The 14030-nt window shown below is 30.3% G+C and overlaps 1 protein-coding gene across 1 annotated transcript in view; it reads left to right on the top strand.

Annotated features, from left to right (window-relative positions):
* LOC126266430 (uncharacterized) overlaps positions 1 to 13861 on the top strand; it is a 203072-nt gene extending 189211 nt beyond the window's left edge. Inside the window, exons 5-6 of the mRNA XM_049970331.1 lie at positions 9317 to 9539; positions 13366 to 13861. Of these exons, the coding sequence (XP_049826288.1) occupies positions 9317 to 9539; positions 13366 to 13448 (306 nt within the window). The 3' untranslated portion in view covers positions 13449 to 13861. The remainder of the gene's footprint in view (positions 1 to 9316; positions 9540 to 13365) is intronic.
* Positions 13862 to 14030: the final 169 nt, after the last annotated feature.

Raw genomic sequence — 14030 nt, forward strand, 5'->3', positions numbered from 1 at the left:
ATATATTCTAAATTGTAACTGTGTTCAAATTGGGGTCCAGAGTAAAGGATGATCCAGATAAAGATGTACAACAGTACTAAGATCATATCTATCAAACGAAAAATGGATGAGTTACATTTAACAAAATTTTAAATCAATTTTCTTATTTAAATACGAAATAAAACTCATTTCAATTGGGATTGTCCTTCACTCAGGACAATAATTTAAGTACAATCATTGAAAAACTAAAATATATTTTTTGCTTGATGGGTGACCCAAATGAAAGAAAAATTGCTGTATATCACCTTAACCTCTCATTTTATTTATTAAGATTTTCTTTACTCTCTTTGGTTTTTTCTTTTGCCCCTTATTTTACATTATTTTTTAACACCTTTGTTAAATGTAATTTAGAACTTCCATAATATATGAATTTACAGTAGTTTATACAGTATATTTTACACATAACATACATAACAAAAAAAATAGACGCCGCAGACACATGAATTATTTGGCAAACCAACAAATTATTACGATAAACTTACTGATACACTTTCGCAAAGAAACAAAACTGGAACATTCGTAAGTAAGGGTTCGCACTTAATAATTGAATATTACCGCAATTTGGCCCAACGGGAAGCCGAATCTGAACTTTAATTCCCACTATCCAAGCTCCTAATTGCTTTTGATTCGTACGGTCTGTGCCGGTTTTAAACTAATTAGAAGTATTTGCTGGGTTCAAGACCGGACCTTATCCACGTCGAAGTCCCCGTCCAGTTCCAGATTCAAAGGGTGCCACCCCAGTTACCAGAGATTCCATTGAACAAGATTCAGAGGTTAACCTTAAAAACCGACTAGTTAAGCGGGTCTGGTTATGTTTGGACACTTGTTTGTTGACATGACCGCAGAGTCTTAATCCCGCCCGGTAAACATCCCTCAAAGACGGAGAACGCGCGATGTTGACACAGATGAGAGTCTGAGGATCCAACTCCTGCCGGCAAACCTGAAACATCCATTCGAATACGTTTATTTAAACTTTATTATAGAGTCTTCGTGGCAATAATCGAATTTTGGGGGAAATAACCTTTAGTATATTTAACCTCAATGAAATATTTTCATGTCTAAATACAAAACCAAAATTTATATTTATTTATACATAATTTATAATAAAATATATTCCGTTTATTTGTTTATTTCATACGAAACAATAAAAAATAACGATAATAATCACCTCTAGAAAAAAACTATTTTTTGTCGATTAGTCAATTTAATTTTTCTTCAATTGTTTTTGGACTTGCATTGTTTTAATGTTAACTGGGATTTTATGAGAATTAACTAGCCCAACAATAGTTCAATATTTTCAGAGCATCAAAGCTTTATTTTCGTGTAAAAATTAATATCCGTTTAGTACTAAAATCTGAATAAAATGTTCAATGGAATTCAGTTTGTTTAAATGTATAATAAAATCTGAGCACCCTCAGAAGATGGAGAATCCGAATGTAAGAGTTTTTAGTAATTTTTCGTTCCATTAAACAAACGTACGACGTAGTAAGCAAAGAACGTGGCTAATAAACGCAATAGTGTGAATAAAGTACGTAGTTACTAGTTAAATTCTGGCATTATTTCTAAACTTTTAGATTTACCGCCAATCTGGTCCCTACATTATCACATTATTCCAATAAACCATAAGGTGTGAAAGAGATTATATTGTAAAATCGGAAAATATTATAGACGCATGCGGAACGAATGGGATTTAAATGTTCCATTCGCACAGATATCATCTCGCGTAGATGATAAAGCTTTCAAGCTAAGTACTTTCTAGATATTCATAGCCTTCTTGAGAAATAATATGCAGGAGTGAACTCTTCCATTCCGGACGCATTCAGGGAGAATGCGATGGGAAAAGAATAAGCTTTTTCTAATTTCGTGTGCGCAATTTTTCCAGGTAGATTGTCGAAGCTGTCGACTGCAAAATTACTAAGGGTAATAGCCGTGTTTTGTACGAATATGAAAATATGAGTATAAAATCTTTTTATTCCCGTTTGTATCTCCATAAAACACCACTAAGAAAATAAGTTCTTTGAAATCTAATTCCTTGTTCGTATTCACATTGAAATATACTTTGTGACATAGAGACACTAGTCGGATTTCAGTGATTTTTGATGTCAGTTTAAGATAATAGAAAATAGTAAATTGTTAAAAATTCAGACAAACATATTAAATATATGTTATTGATCAATATTATATTTTTAAACCAATTATATATTGGGTTTGACTCGCCTTGGTATTGATCTAATGCTCAATTTGTCCTGAGGTACCCCATTTCATGCCACCTCTAATATACTTGTTGCTGAAGGCCCGCCAAAGTGGAGGGAAGGCTGAATTTTGAGGTCTCCTATCTGTGGTGTCTCAAGACCGAAGACTGGAAACCATTAAAATATTGGAAATACCCTAGTGACTCTTACAATATAAGGTTGAGCATAATATTTATGAAAAACTGGATTTTGAATGATCCTAACATACGGTAGCAAATGATGTCGCACAATTTCCTGGGCCGTCAAATTATGTCTAATGAAAATGAACACTCAAATTCTGAACTCGACATGCCAAAGTTGTTGCTCTCTAGAGCAATCTTTGACAAGGATGTTGCTGTGTGAGAAGAAACTTGTACAAACTGGAGATGATAAGAAAAATGTTCAAAATGAAATGTCGTCGTCTTCGTCAAACCCTCGACCTTCTTCAGAGCACGCTCTCCAACAACCCCAGCCTCCGGTTCATCCGACTGTCCTGTCCCTTTTAAGGCAATCCTTTAAACAACAAACAGATGACAAAGAACCTTCAAAATCTAATCAATTTGTGCCCTCATTTGGACATCAAATTTTGTTAATACTAAGTAGTGGATCTAAGTACTCTATTTTTGATACAATTGAAATTTTGTGTCGACGAGCAACACTGAACGAGCAACTCTTTAATCGAATCGAAGTCAAACGGCGACCCTTTAATAAAATTGATTTGAATAACAAGTCATAATTGCGTTTAAATAATTGTTTTACGTTTAAACAATAATATTTTGATTTCCCTAAGGTTTTGTGTACAAACGACAATGCGTTTGTAGATGCAATAAAGCAATTAACATATAAATTACACGATAATGATAGGGGCAAACGTATCGTTAATTCCGTACGTTCAAGCCAAGCGAAAACGTAAAAATGTAAAAACTAACACAAACAACAACGCCAACGGTACATATAGTTTTAGTCTTGTTTAAAAATAAAAATTAAAAATCGGAACGGAACACGTATCAAAGCGTAAACTTAGCATAAATATAGGTCCGGATTATTGGAACATAACAAACACCGAATTAATCGAGCACATCTCCTCAAACCATTTAGTTCCGACCATAAATACGAATATCGAAGTGTTCGAGTGTGTGCATCGTCCATGTTTCGATTTTGTTCGATCCAGTTGCACGGAATTGCCTCCTGTGATAATATCAAATTTCCAATTTTCGTTTCGCGAATCGTCATGCCGGAATATTTCGGTGCCCGGAAGGCCTATTCTAATTTCGCAATATAATTGGAACGTTACATTGATAAATGAAGGTATGTTTTGCCTGCATTCCGTCCCATCCACCCATAATTACGTGTAAAATTTTCAGGTTTCTAAAATTGGGACCACTTTTAAGAACACGTTTCGTGGTGCAATGTCACTCGACACCTTTGTCCTTAGAACAATGGAGGCTACTTTAATTATGTCGAAAGTGTAGATGGCATATAAGATAATTAGGGATCAATTTTAACAATAATTTACTGGCAAATTAAACCAATTTTCCGAATTTAGCCTTCCATTGTGTATTTGATTAGAACAAGCACGCCCGTAAATATGGAGAGTACATATATCCATCATAATGATGCCATAATCCAGAAAATAATGCACAGAATAAAGGTCGATCATCGACAATTATTGTCAATTATGGTGTTATATACGCAACTTTGGAAGCGCTAATTAATTGATTGGCTGAACATGCTGTTAATTATCGGCAATTATTACAAAATAAACGGAGTTCGTGTTGTATGTATTAACTGGTAATCAGTTTGCGTTATACATATGTTGTTACTTCATCATCATGTAATGCATTAATAAAACATGCATTAGAAGAGTATTCAGTTGACCAGGTAAAGCCTTTACAATACACTGGAACCACATGACATACCTTGTACTCAAATTTCAATAGGGACTGTTTCTATAGGTACAATATCCTTAGGATAAATAGGATTTCAACACGAATTCGCCCTTAATTATAATTAGTACGATCGCAATTTGAATTAAACCAGTGTTTATTGGATTATTAATGTAATAGTTAGACAAAGAAAACATTTGTCAATACGTTTATTGTATAAAAATATAATTACTTTAATTGTTAGTAAAATTATCTTAATTAAAGACATTTTCATAGCTACAGAAATTTTCATACTATATAATGTTTAATTAGGGAAGACATACCTCTAATTAAATGCAATCAAAATATTTTATATTTTATTTAAAAAAATTACACTACACACTCGAAACTTTATGTCGTTCCATAAATTTTTAATTGGATTTAAGTTGATGGAAAAATATTAAGTGAATTATTAAAAATTCAGGCAAAAACATTCAACATATCGATCAGTATTATATTTTTGAATCAATTAAATGTTGGTTTTCCTCGATGATCCAAACACTCATTGATATCCATGTAACTGATAAATTATCATTGGCAAATGGTTCTATTATATCTCTCATGAATTTTCTGTACATGAACAATCCATATTACCAATAATTTTATGTAATAATCCCGTACCATGTTAAGAAAAGGAACACCAAACCATAACATTTCCTCCAAAGCGTTTTTGTGCTCACTCCAAAATATTATTTGCCAAAATTTTAAGGGATAATTAATATATATATATATATATATATATATATATATATATATATATTTGTGCTTATTCGAATATTCTTTTTAGTTACTAATGGTTTCTTTACTGAAATACATTCTTGTTAGATTTGTTCATTCAATAGATATCTACACACTAATATTGTTTGACTCAATTAATTCATTTTTTATTTACCAAGAACACAAGAAAGAATTTCGTTTACTGATTCTTCCAGTGTGTCTGTCTATAAAAGGAGATGACGTTTTCTTATTATATTTTGAGATAAATGTTTTGCTTCATATTTATTAATAAATAACATTGTAGAGCAACTAAAACTTTTAGAGCCGTCAGAATATTTAGATCTTGATTTTTCATGTTAATTATTATTTCCATTTTCTCTCGAGTGGAATGTTTCTTTCTATCCGCTGAATGTGAATTATTGAATAAAATAATAAAAATCCTACTAAGAATAAATTCTTTCTATTAAAAATATTGTTAATACTTTTATATGCTTACTTAAACTTTGAATTAAGTCCTTTTATACAATGAAGTAAAAATATTAAAATTTTACAACAAGAATAAAACAACTGTAAAAAGTTAAGAGTGGGTCACAAACTGAATTATTTAATAAATTCTTAAAAAATAATTTGTAGTTAGTACAATGATATTTATTATAACGTTTCCCCAAATTTACTTAATAAATTCCATTAAAGCTGTAGTCAAAGGGTACTTGCCAAAATTAATTTCCAAACTTCGTAAAAACTACTCGGCAGCAAAGTGCCGTTTTATAAAACAACTTACTAAAATCCAACAAAGAACAATATTTAATTAAACCTCTTGAAACTTGTTCGGTATTTTCAATGTAACACTTGTAATTTTTTATCAAACGCATATTTTCTGCACCATGACAATCTACAGCGAACATTATTCGCAAAATTACACGTAAATAGATACCAAATTGAAGGGGCAATGCTGTAGAGGAATGCTTTTAAGGTAAGTAGAGACGCACGGAAAAATATCCTAAAGAATTGTTTGTACCTCAGGTATTGTCAATATTAGAATAGTTGAATTGTGGAAGTGTGGAATAAAATGGAACGAGCATTGCTATGCTAAAAAGACTCGACTTACTTTGTACTTTCCACAATATATTCCAAAAGGTTTCTGCTATTGCATTGGTCTGCACAAAAATATTTATTTAAAAGGGTTTCAATCAATTAATTTATAACAATTTAGAATTGCACTAACTGACCTACATGTTTTAATCAATTAAACACAGGCAACAATAAAATGTCGCTTTTTATCTAAACTTAATAAAGATTAATTTGCACGAGCTTCACTGCTAAATTCAATTCCATTAATTTGTCATTTGTCGTTGTGTTACGCTTTGTACACTAGTCAATGTTTTATTGCGTTTTTTTTTCAGTAAATTTCCTTGAAACGTGCACGTTTTATGACAGCAAAAAGTGCACGACAAATAATAATTACCGAAATTAATTTTCCATCTTCGTTAATCTTTGCGGGACACTGGAAAATTCATGGCAAAGTTTGAAGTGAAAACGCTTTTAAAGGAAGAACTTGCAATGGAACTATTTGTAACTGCGGCGTTGTCAAAGAATGGCGAAATTATTGAATAAAACAGAACGATCATCGCACTGGTTACTTTGTACTTACTACAATATATTCTATAGTAGTTCTCGCCATTGGACTAAATAATAGTACACAAGATTATTATTTAAGGTGCGAATGGCGCAGTTTCGCCACCTACATAACTATTAAGTAAATGGATGCTGGTTTAATGCAGCTATTGCAACAATGTCAGTGTATTAGTGCCCATCCCGTGTTTCTTTAAATTCTCTCGGTTATACAAAAAAGCTTAATTATTCACCATTTACCAACTTGTAATTAAGCACAAATTTATTTTTAACTTGAAAGCATTATCTGTAGGCAATTTGGAGCAATTAAAATATGAAAATACAATGTTGCTTTTGCGTAAATTTATTAAAATTCAAATAATTTCCAGTGCTACAATTAATGTAATTCAAGAGATTAAGTATTTGTCGCACATAAAATAAAATTAAATAAAATTTGAATTTACTAACAAAATATTCAACAGTTATTTCTCAAATTTAGTGTACAAACAACAGACGAGAAGCATCTCACTCACATATTTGAGGTAGCATACATGAAATTGCTTGAACGTATTAAAATTGTATTTTTTTTATATTTTAATTAAACGTTGCAGCATATTTTCGTCCGAATTGCGATGAATTTTATACAGACAATACACCCCTTTAGTGCTGCACATCGGTAAATGGAATCTCATTAATTTTCCATTAGGCTATTGGATTGTTTCACGTTCGATCGACCGTAATCAACATTGTTTAGTTGCTTAAAGAACATTTTTACAAATTCACTTTGAACGCGCACATTTTAAATTTATGTTTGTTGTTAATTACAATATAAAATGTTAAACACAGTTACAGTTGTTAAACGCAGTCCTTTTAATGGTTCATTAGGCGATAAAGAGTAATTGCGAAAATTTATTCTATGGCAGTTCCAGCTCGGTTTTATGCTATGCAACAATTTACTGAAAGAAGGTGTAATTTTCATATGTACAATTAGTTTTATTAAACATTGATATATTTTTACGGCAGTTTTACGATATTTTCAAATTTAAACTAACTAGTTTTTTTATCTGTTATTACTTTTACATTTGTAGATAAAACAATGGAAAAATAAAAACATGTACCTTGTACAAATATTAATTATTTTACGGTATACATACAATATGAATCCAAACTTCCAATTAGTTGTATATTATATATTATATTAATAATAAAATATTTATGTGCTATAAAAATAAAGTTCGTGTATTCATAATTTTAATTTTATAAAAGCAATTTATTTGAGTAATCAAAAATTCGAATGGGACATTAAAATATTTTAATTTTCAAGTTTTAATACAAATACAAAGTTTGATTCTTAACACATCTGCATGAATATAACAAATTAAATGCCTGAATATAACTTATTCGATGGAGTATGGAAAAAGATATTGATTTGAGATTTTTATACCAATTAACTTGACTATTTTTCTAACTTATTTTCAATAGAATATCATTTCCAGTTTTGCCGAAAGTGACATCGACTTTCGACAACAATGTTTATACCAATCAAAAATTTGTTATTCTTGATGTTTTAAGACACATAAAATTAAACGTAAATAGCAAACACTTATAAAATTTGGAAGTATGAGTAATGGCTTCTTGTAGGACGTCTCTTGCTTAACATATATGCCAAACATAAAAGTTTCACCATCAAAATGGTTAGTTTTTACAGACATTTTTAGACCATAAATCTGTTAAAATTAAAAAAAAATTAATAATCAATTAATATTGAATTTAAGTATAAGACATTGTACAACCATTTTTTAATCATACGTAATTTAAAAATTCCAAAATATACAGGATGTTCCATTGAAAATAAAAAAATTGATGTCACTTTCGGCTAAACAGGAGATTAAATTTATATTTCATTTCAATATTCCATATTTTATAGTAAATTATAATTGTTATAAAAATTTCAAATCAATACCTTTTCCCATACTCCTAAACTACTTAAAGTTAGGTGAATCACTCTGTATATTCAATTTTTTTAGTATTCCATTAAGTTACTTTAATAGCTTTTAATTTGAAGATATTCTGATCATGATAATAAATAATAAGTTAATATGGTAAAACTAACGAAATAAAATTATTGAAAAGAAAATAATTTTACTTTATTGATTGATTTTCTCTAAATTTTATTAAAAATATTAGTAAGCAATAACGTGGTAATATTTAATAAAATTTCTTAAATTTTGATTTTTAATTGGCGTATTTTTTAAACAAACAAATTTATATAACAGACGAATTTTAGAAAATTTATTCTTGAGGTCATATCAGTTTTCTATTTTTTTCTTCAATTCCATATGGCAATACATATTTCATCATTACTTAATTGTATCGAAAATTTCTATTTATATTTCTTATAAGAAATTGAATATTCTACAAAAGGTATCTTACAATTTTTTCATAACTCTTACGGTTGAGGAGATATCGGTTATCAAAATTTGAAGAATTTAACACAATTTTCTTTTTTTACTTCTAAATTTAAGAGAAAATTTCTTTTGTATTAAATTTAAATTTCTCAAAATAGTTCAAGAATATCAAATAAAACTATATAAAATGTTGCTTATCTAATAAACTTTTGACAAATTGATAGGCGTTAAATTGCCTAGTACCGTACTGTCAACTATTTTTATAACAGTAATAACAGTTATCACTGTATATTTATAATTATTATTTGGCAACCATCTTATCCTTAAATCACTGATAATTATTCAATAAAACAATTAGAAATGTATCCCTTTCATTTTGCTTCAGGTCCCCGGTTCTACGTCTTACACGGTGACCCAGGACGTGGACCAGCTGGAGAAGGCGACCAGCAGGCTCGAGCTGACCGGAGTGGGCGGCATGTGGGAGGCGATCAGACTGAGATGCGAGGCCAGCTTGTTCCGGTTGTACCGTGCCAACAGTCTGGAGGTGCAGGTCAAGCCCGACACGCCTCAACCGGCATCCGTACTGCTCATGGGACCCAGCATAAACGGTAAATAAACATTTATAATGCGATTAATTAACGTCATTAAAAAGCAAATTTGCACGTTTAGTTAGCGGGCGTCGAAATTGATTTTAATGCGCATTACATTGAGGTCGGCCAATTTTCCGGCGTCGCACTTTTTATATCCTGTGCGTGACAAATTTTTATAATGGGCAATCAATTTCTAATGAATAAGTTCCACGTGAATTTCGACATTTATTGTGGGAACGAAATTAAATTACAGTCGAGAGATTTTGTCCGAAAGACATAAATCGCTTTAAGGGGGCGTATTGAGGTTTATAGTTGTGTAATAAAGAAGGCCATGTCCGAGATATGCCATTCGAAACTATTATATGTGGGGATTAGATGTTGGACTTTGTAATTTCGAATTTAAAAATCTATATTTGTACCGTTTTTATTGTCAATTGAAACAACGAAAATAAGAGGAAACTTTGTTGTGCAGCAAATCTACAATTACATTGAACGTGGCCTGAAAAATCACTGTTTTATTCAGAAACTAGAGAATAAAGGAGATTTAAAAACATTACGTTTGGTTCTTTTAAATTTAGTGTTGAATCAATATGGTTACCAGTTTACATTAAATTACTGTTACTCCACTATGAGATTTACCCAATACAATTCTTCCACCTTTATATTTATTTTCGAATATTTATTTTATTTTAGCCGTAAAATAACTTTATTTTAGTATTTTACGATTCTCCATAAAATACCATGAAATATTTTACGGAAAATGTATTTCTGAATTCCGGGTGTTATATATTATGTTTAAAGTATTGTGTTATTATCATACACAGTTGATCTTTTTATATATTTATATTTTAAAGAAAGTAATATTTTATTTATAATATTATTTGATACACAGAGTGTCTTAAAATGGTTTAATTTGTCTATTACGAATATTTCCAGATCAGATAAAAAAAATAAAAAAGTAATCTTCATCTTTAAAAAATTGAGTACATTTTACTTTGTGGTCGTACATTTACTAGGAGCCTTTTTCTTATTATAATTATTTAATCATTGGTTAAAGTGAAACTAATGTAATAAAAATTACACAATTTTCAAAAATTCATAAACATTTTAAAAATTGTCACTGAAATTTTTTTAAGGTTACGATAGGTTAGGTTAGAATAGTTTAGATTTCTATTAATTTATTTATTTATTTATTTTGAAAATAGTCTATTTTTGATGAAATTTTTCATAAAAATTTCAAGTAACAACCTCAAAAATCAGTTTTTTATATTATTTATCTTGATATTTTGATTTTTTCAATTGACCAAGACAAGTTCTTTATCGCATCAAAAAATAGAACATTTTGGGAGAAAAGATGAAATAATATTGTTTTTTTTTTATTTTTTATGGTATAAAACGTGAAACCCCATTTTAATAAAAATTGTTAAAATTTTAAAACCTGATAAAAAATTTAAAAATTAAGTTATCCACAAATCTGAGAAATTTTATTTTTATTTGCTTGATAAAAACATATTCTTTAATGCGCCAAAGAAAATATTTTGAAAAAAATATATATGAAAGAATATTGTTTTTACTATTTTTTATAAACAAAAATAGGGGAACCGTGATTTTAAACAATTACTGTTTTGTTTTAGCTCTCCAAATTTCCAGACATCAACTCTGTAGAAAATGAGGCACGTTTATAACATAATTCGACATAAAAATTCAAGAAACCTGAAAGATTATAGATTTGTCGTATATTCGGAAAAAAGTCGACTCTGTGCCAAAATTATAAAACAAAAAGGATGTTATATAAAATGTTAGTTAGTGTTAGTGTTAGATTAAATATTACAGATTTAATCATAAAAAATCCCTTTCAAAATATACCAAATTTATGTCCATTTCAGAAAAATATATGTAATACAACAAATTCAACAATAGTAAATTCATATACATTAACAGTGTAAACACATTAAAATGATCAAAATTTGAAATCAGGTAGAATACATCCAATAATAATAATAAGAAAATATGAATAATTTTTTTTCTAGTTTTCCTAAAGTAAAGCAACCCCTCAAATTTAAATTTTAAAAATTGATTTTTCTCATATTTATAGTGAATATCTTATACAACGTAAAAAAGTGTCTGCGAAAAGTGTTTACCGTTTGCCAATAAATATTTGCTAATATTTTTTTGATGTCAATTCTTTCAAGCACATTCAGGTTTCAAAATACATGATTGAGGCAACCACAGTTCCAATGAAATTAAGCTGTGGCCACACAAGACAGTTTTTCACTCTCTGATCTGAATCAACAAATTTGGGACACCCCGTAAAATAAATCACCGAAATAAACAATCGACCACAACATTTAGACGGCAGGAAACTGCGATTCCAACTAAAATTTATCATTTCACAATTAAGGAACTCCTCGGAAGCTAATATGCCATACATTAAACCCGTGGGTTGTTTGCGCTTCCGTTTCCTTGTTATAATAAAAAAAACCCGGGGCCTAGAACATGTATTTTAGATTAGGAACATCTGCTGCATCCAAGAAGTGGTAACGGCTCTGTACAATTTGGACGAGTTCGGGGGAGCATGCAGGAACTTATAACTAGCACGAGATCTTATTACTGAGTATTTCAAAACGTGGGGATTCTCACACTGGGTTTTAATAAATACACGTCGGCCTGCTCCTTTGTTACAGTTTATTCGACCATAATAGCATTAATTTTATTACGTCGATCTCAGTTTAAATCGAACGATTGGATAAATTTATCTGCCAAATCTAATATAGATTTTATGGATTGTTAAACTTTTATCATCTTCCTCAGATTAACTTCGGCCATTTGTTGATACCGATAAGTGATGGACTGAAGTTCTTATTTAATAAATGACGATCATAAAGAAAGCCAAAAACTGCCATCACTTATTTACACGGCGAATAACACAATAAAAAGGTTTTGGCAATGAAATATACCGTTGGCGCGGACGAATATGAAGAACATCAAACAAAACGCATCTGCTAACTCGCTTATATTTCTCAAATATAATACAGGAACCGGGGTTATATAAAATGTAATACCTACTTTTACCAAACATGTTTTATGGCCGATTTTATGGTCATTTATTATATTTTGTTAAAGGTCATAAATAAATATTAACTTTATTTGATATTCCAGGATGTTTAATTAAAGAACAGTCGACGAGCTTTCAGTGGAAATAAATGATAAGTCGAGCTTTTTCTTCCAGTAATCGTCTTATGAAACAGTATTTAGTTACAACTAGATGCAATTATAAAAACAGAAAAATAATTGATACAATATTAAGGTAAAGCTGTGCACTCCACCAAATACAGATGCATCTTCAGTAAATTCCAATTTAATTTGAAATATGTTTCAGACTGAGCCGCTCAAGCATCTCTAATTAAGGATATTCATAAACGATCCCTTGTTGATGTATTTTAAGAAAATAAATAAGACTCGTCTTGATATTTTTATTCCAAAAAATATTGAGTTCATTCTTTAATTGTGCAAGAGACAAATTAATTGTTTCAAAACCCACATTTATTTATTTTCTAGCTGAAAAGATGTGAGGATTGTGTATTCAATAGCAAGTGTATTATTTATAGTAACACGTCGGGTTGTTCCTTTGGCATTTATACGTACGTTACATGCACGGGTACATTATAATTCCCGCCGGTGAAGTTTGAGGTTCAAATCAAATATCCACATCAATAAAACCAAACTTGTTCAAAATAATTTCAATTCGGACAGGTTCACTTTTATTACCGTTTCCATTTCACAAAATTTTACTGCCGCGTCAACGGACCCGTATAATTTATTATTTTTTTTTCTGATTTTACAGGTGGAAAAAGTGCCACATCATCATCGTGGGGCGCCATACTCTGTGCCATGGCCGCGCTGATGTTTACGACAAGAGGCTGCTAGTTAACTTTAACTGAGTTTTAGTGTTCGAAACGATTTACTGTGACACCAGTGAAGTGAATAAGTGTGCGGGAAACGGCGTCGTAATTTTTTGGTCCCCCCATCGTTTTTTTATTTTCTATTTTTTTTTATCAAGCAAATGCACCGTCGATATCGCTCGGTGCGATTTGGTTTTTTATCGAGACGACGAACTGTGAAGACTGCTTCCGTGTGGGTTGGCGTGGATATGAGTAAAATTGATTTCCTTTGCAGTTGTAGTCGAGGAAATGAGTCGAAACGGTCGTGTACACTATCAATAGGAGGTTCTTCAATTTTTACCAGATATTTATCCTTAAAGAATGTCTCTGATTGCATCCATGTGGGAATTTTACAAACAAACAAATATCTAGATATAGTAAATAACGTTTATATACTTATACGTTATATTTTCAATATTGGGGTGTAAATTGTTTCAACTTTTTAAATACTAACTGGCGGGAAATTTTATTATTGTATTGTATTTTGATGAATTAATTTGTTTTTACATTTCTGTTTTCTTATACACAACATAAAACAAATTAGAGCGTTGAAAGTTTTGAGTCAAGT

The sequence above is a fragment of the Aethina tumida genome, chromosome 1 (assembly GCF_024364675.1).
Source record: "Aethina tumida isolate Nest 87 chromosome 1, icAetTumi1.1, whole genome shotgun sequence".
In the NCBI taxonomy this organism is placed as follows: Eukaryota; Metazoa; Arthropoda; class Insecta; order Coleoptera; family Nitidulidae; genus Aethina; species Aethina tumida.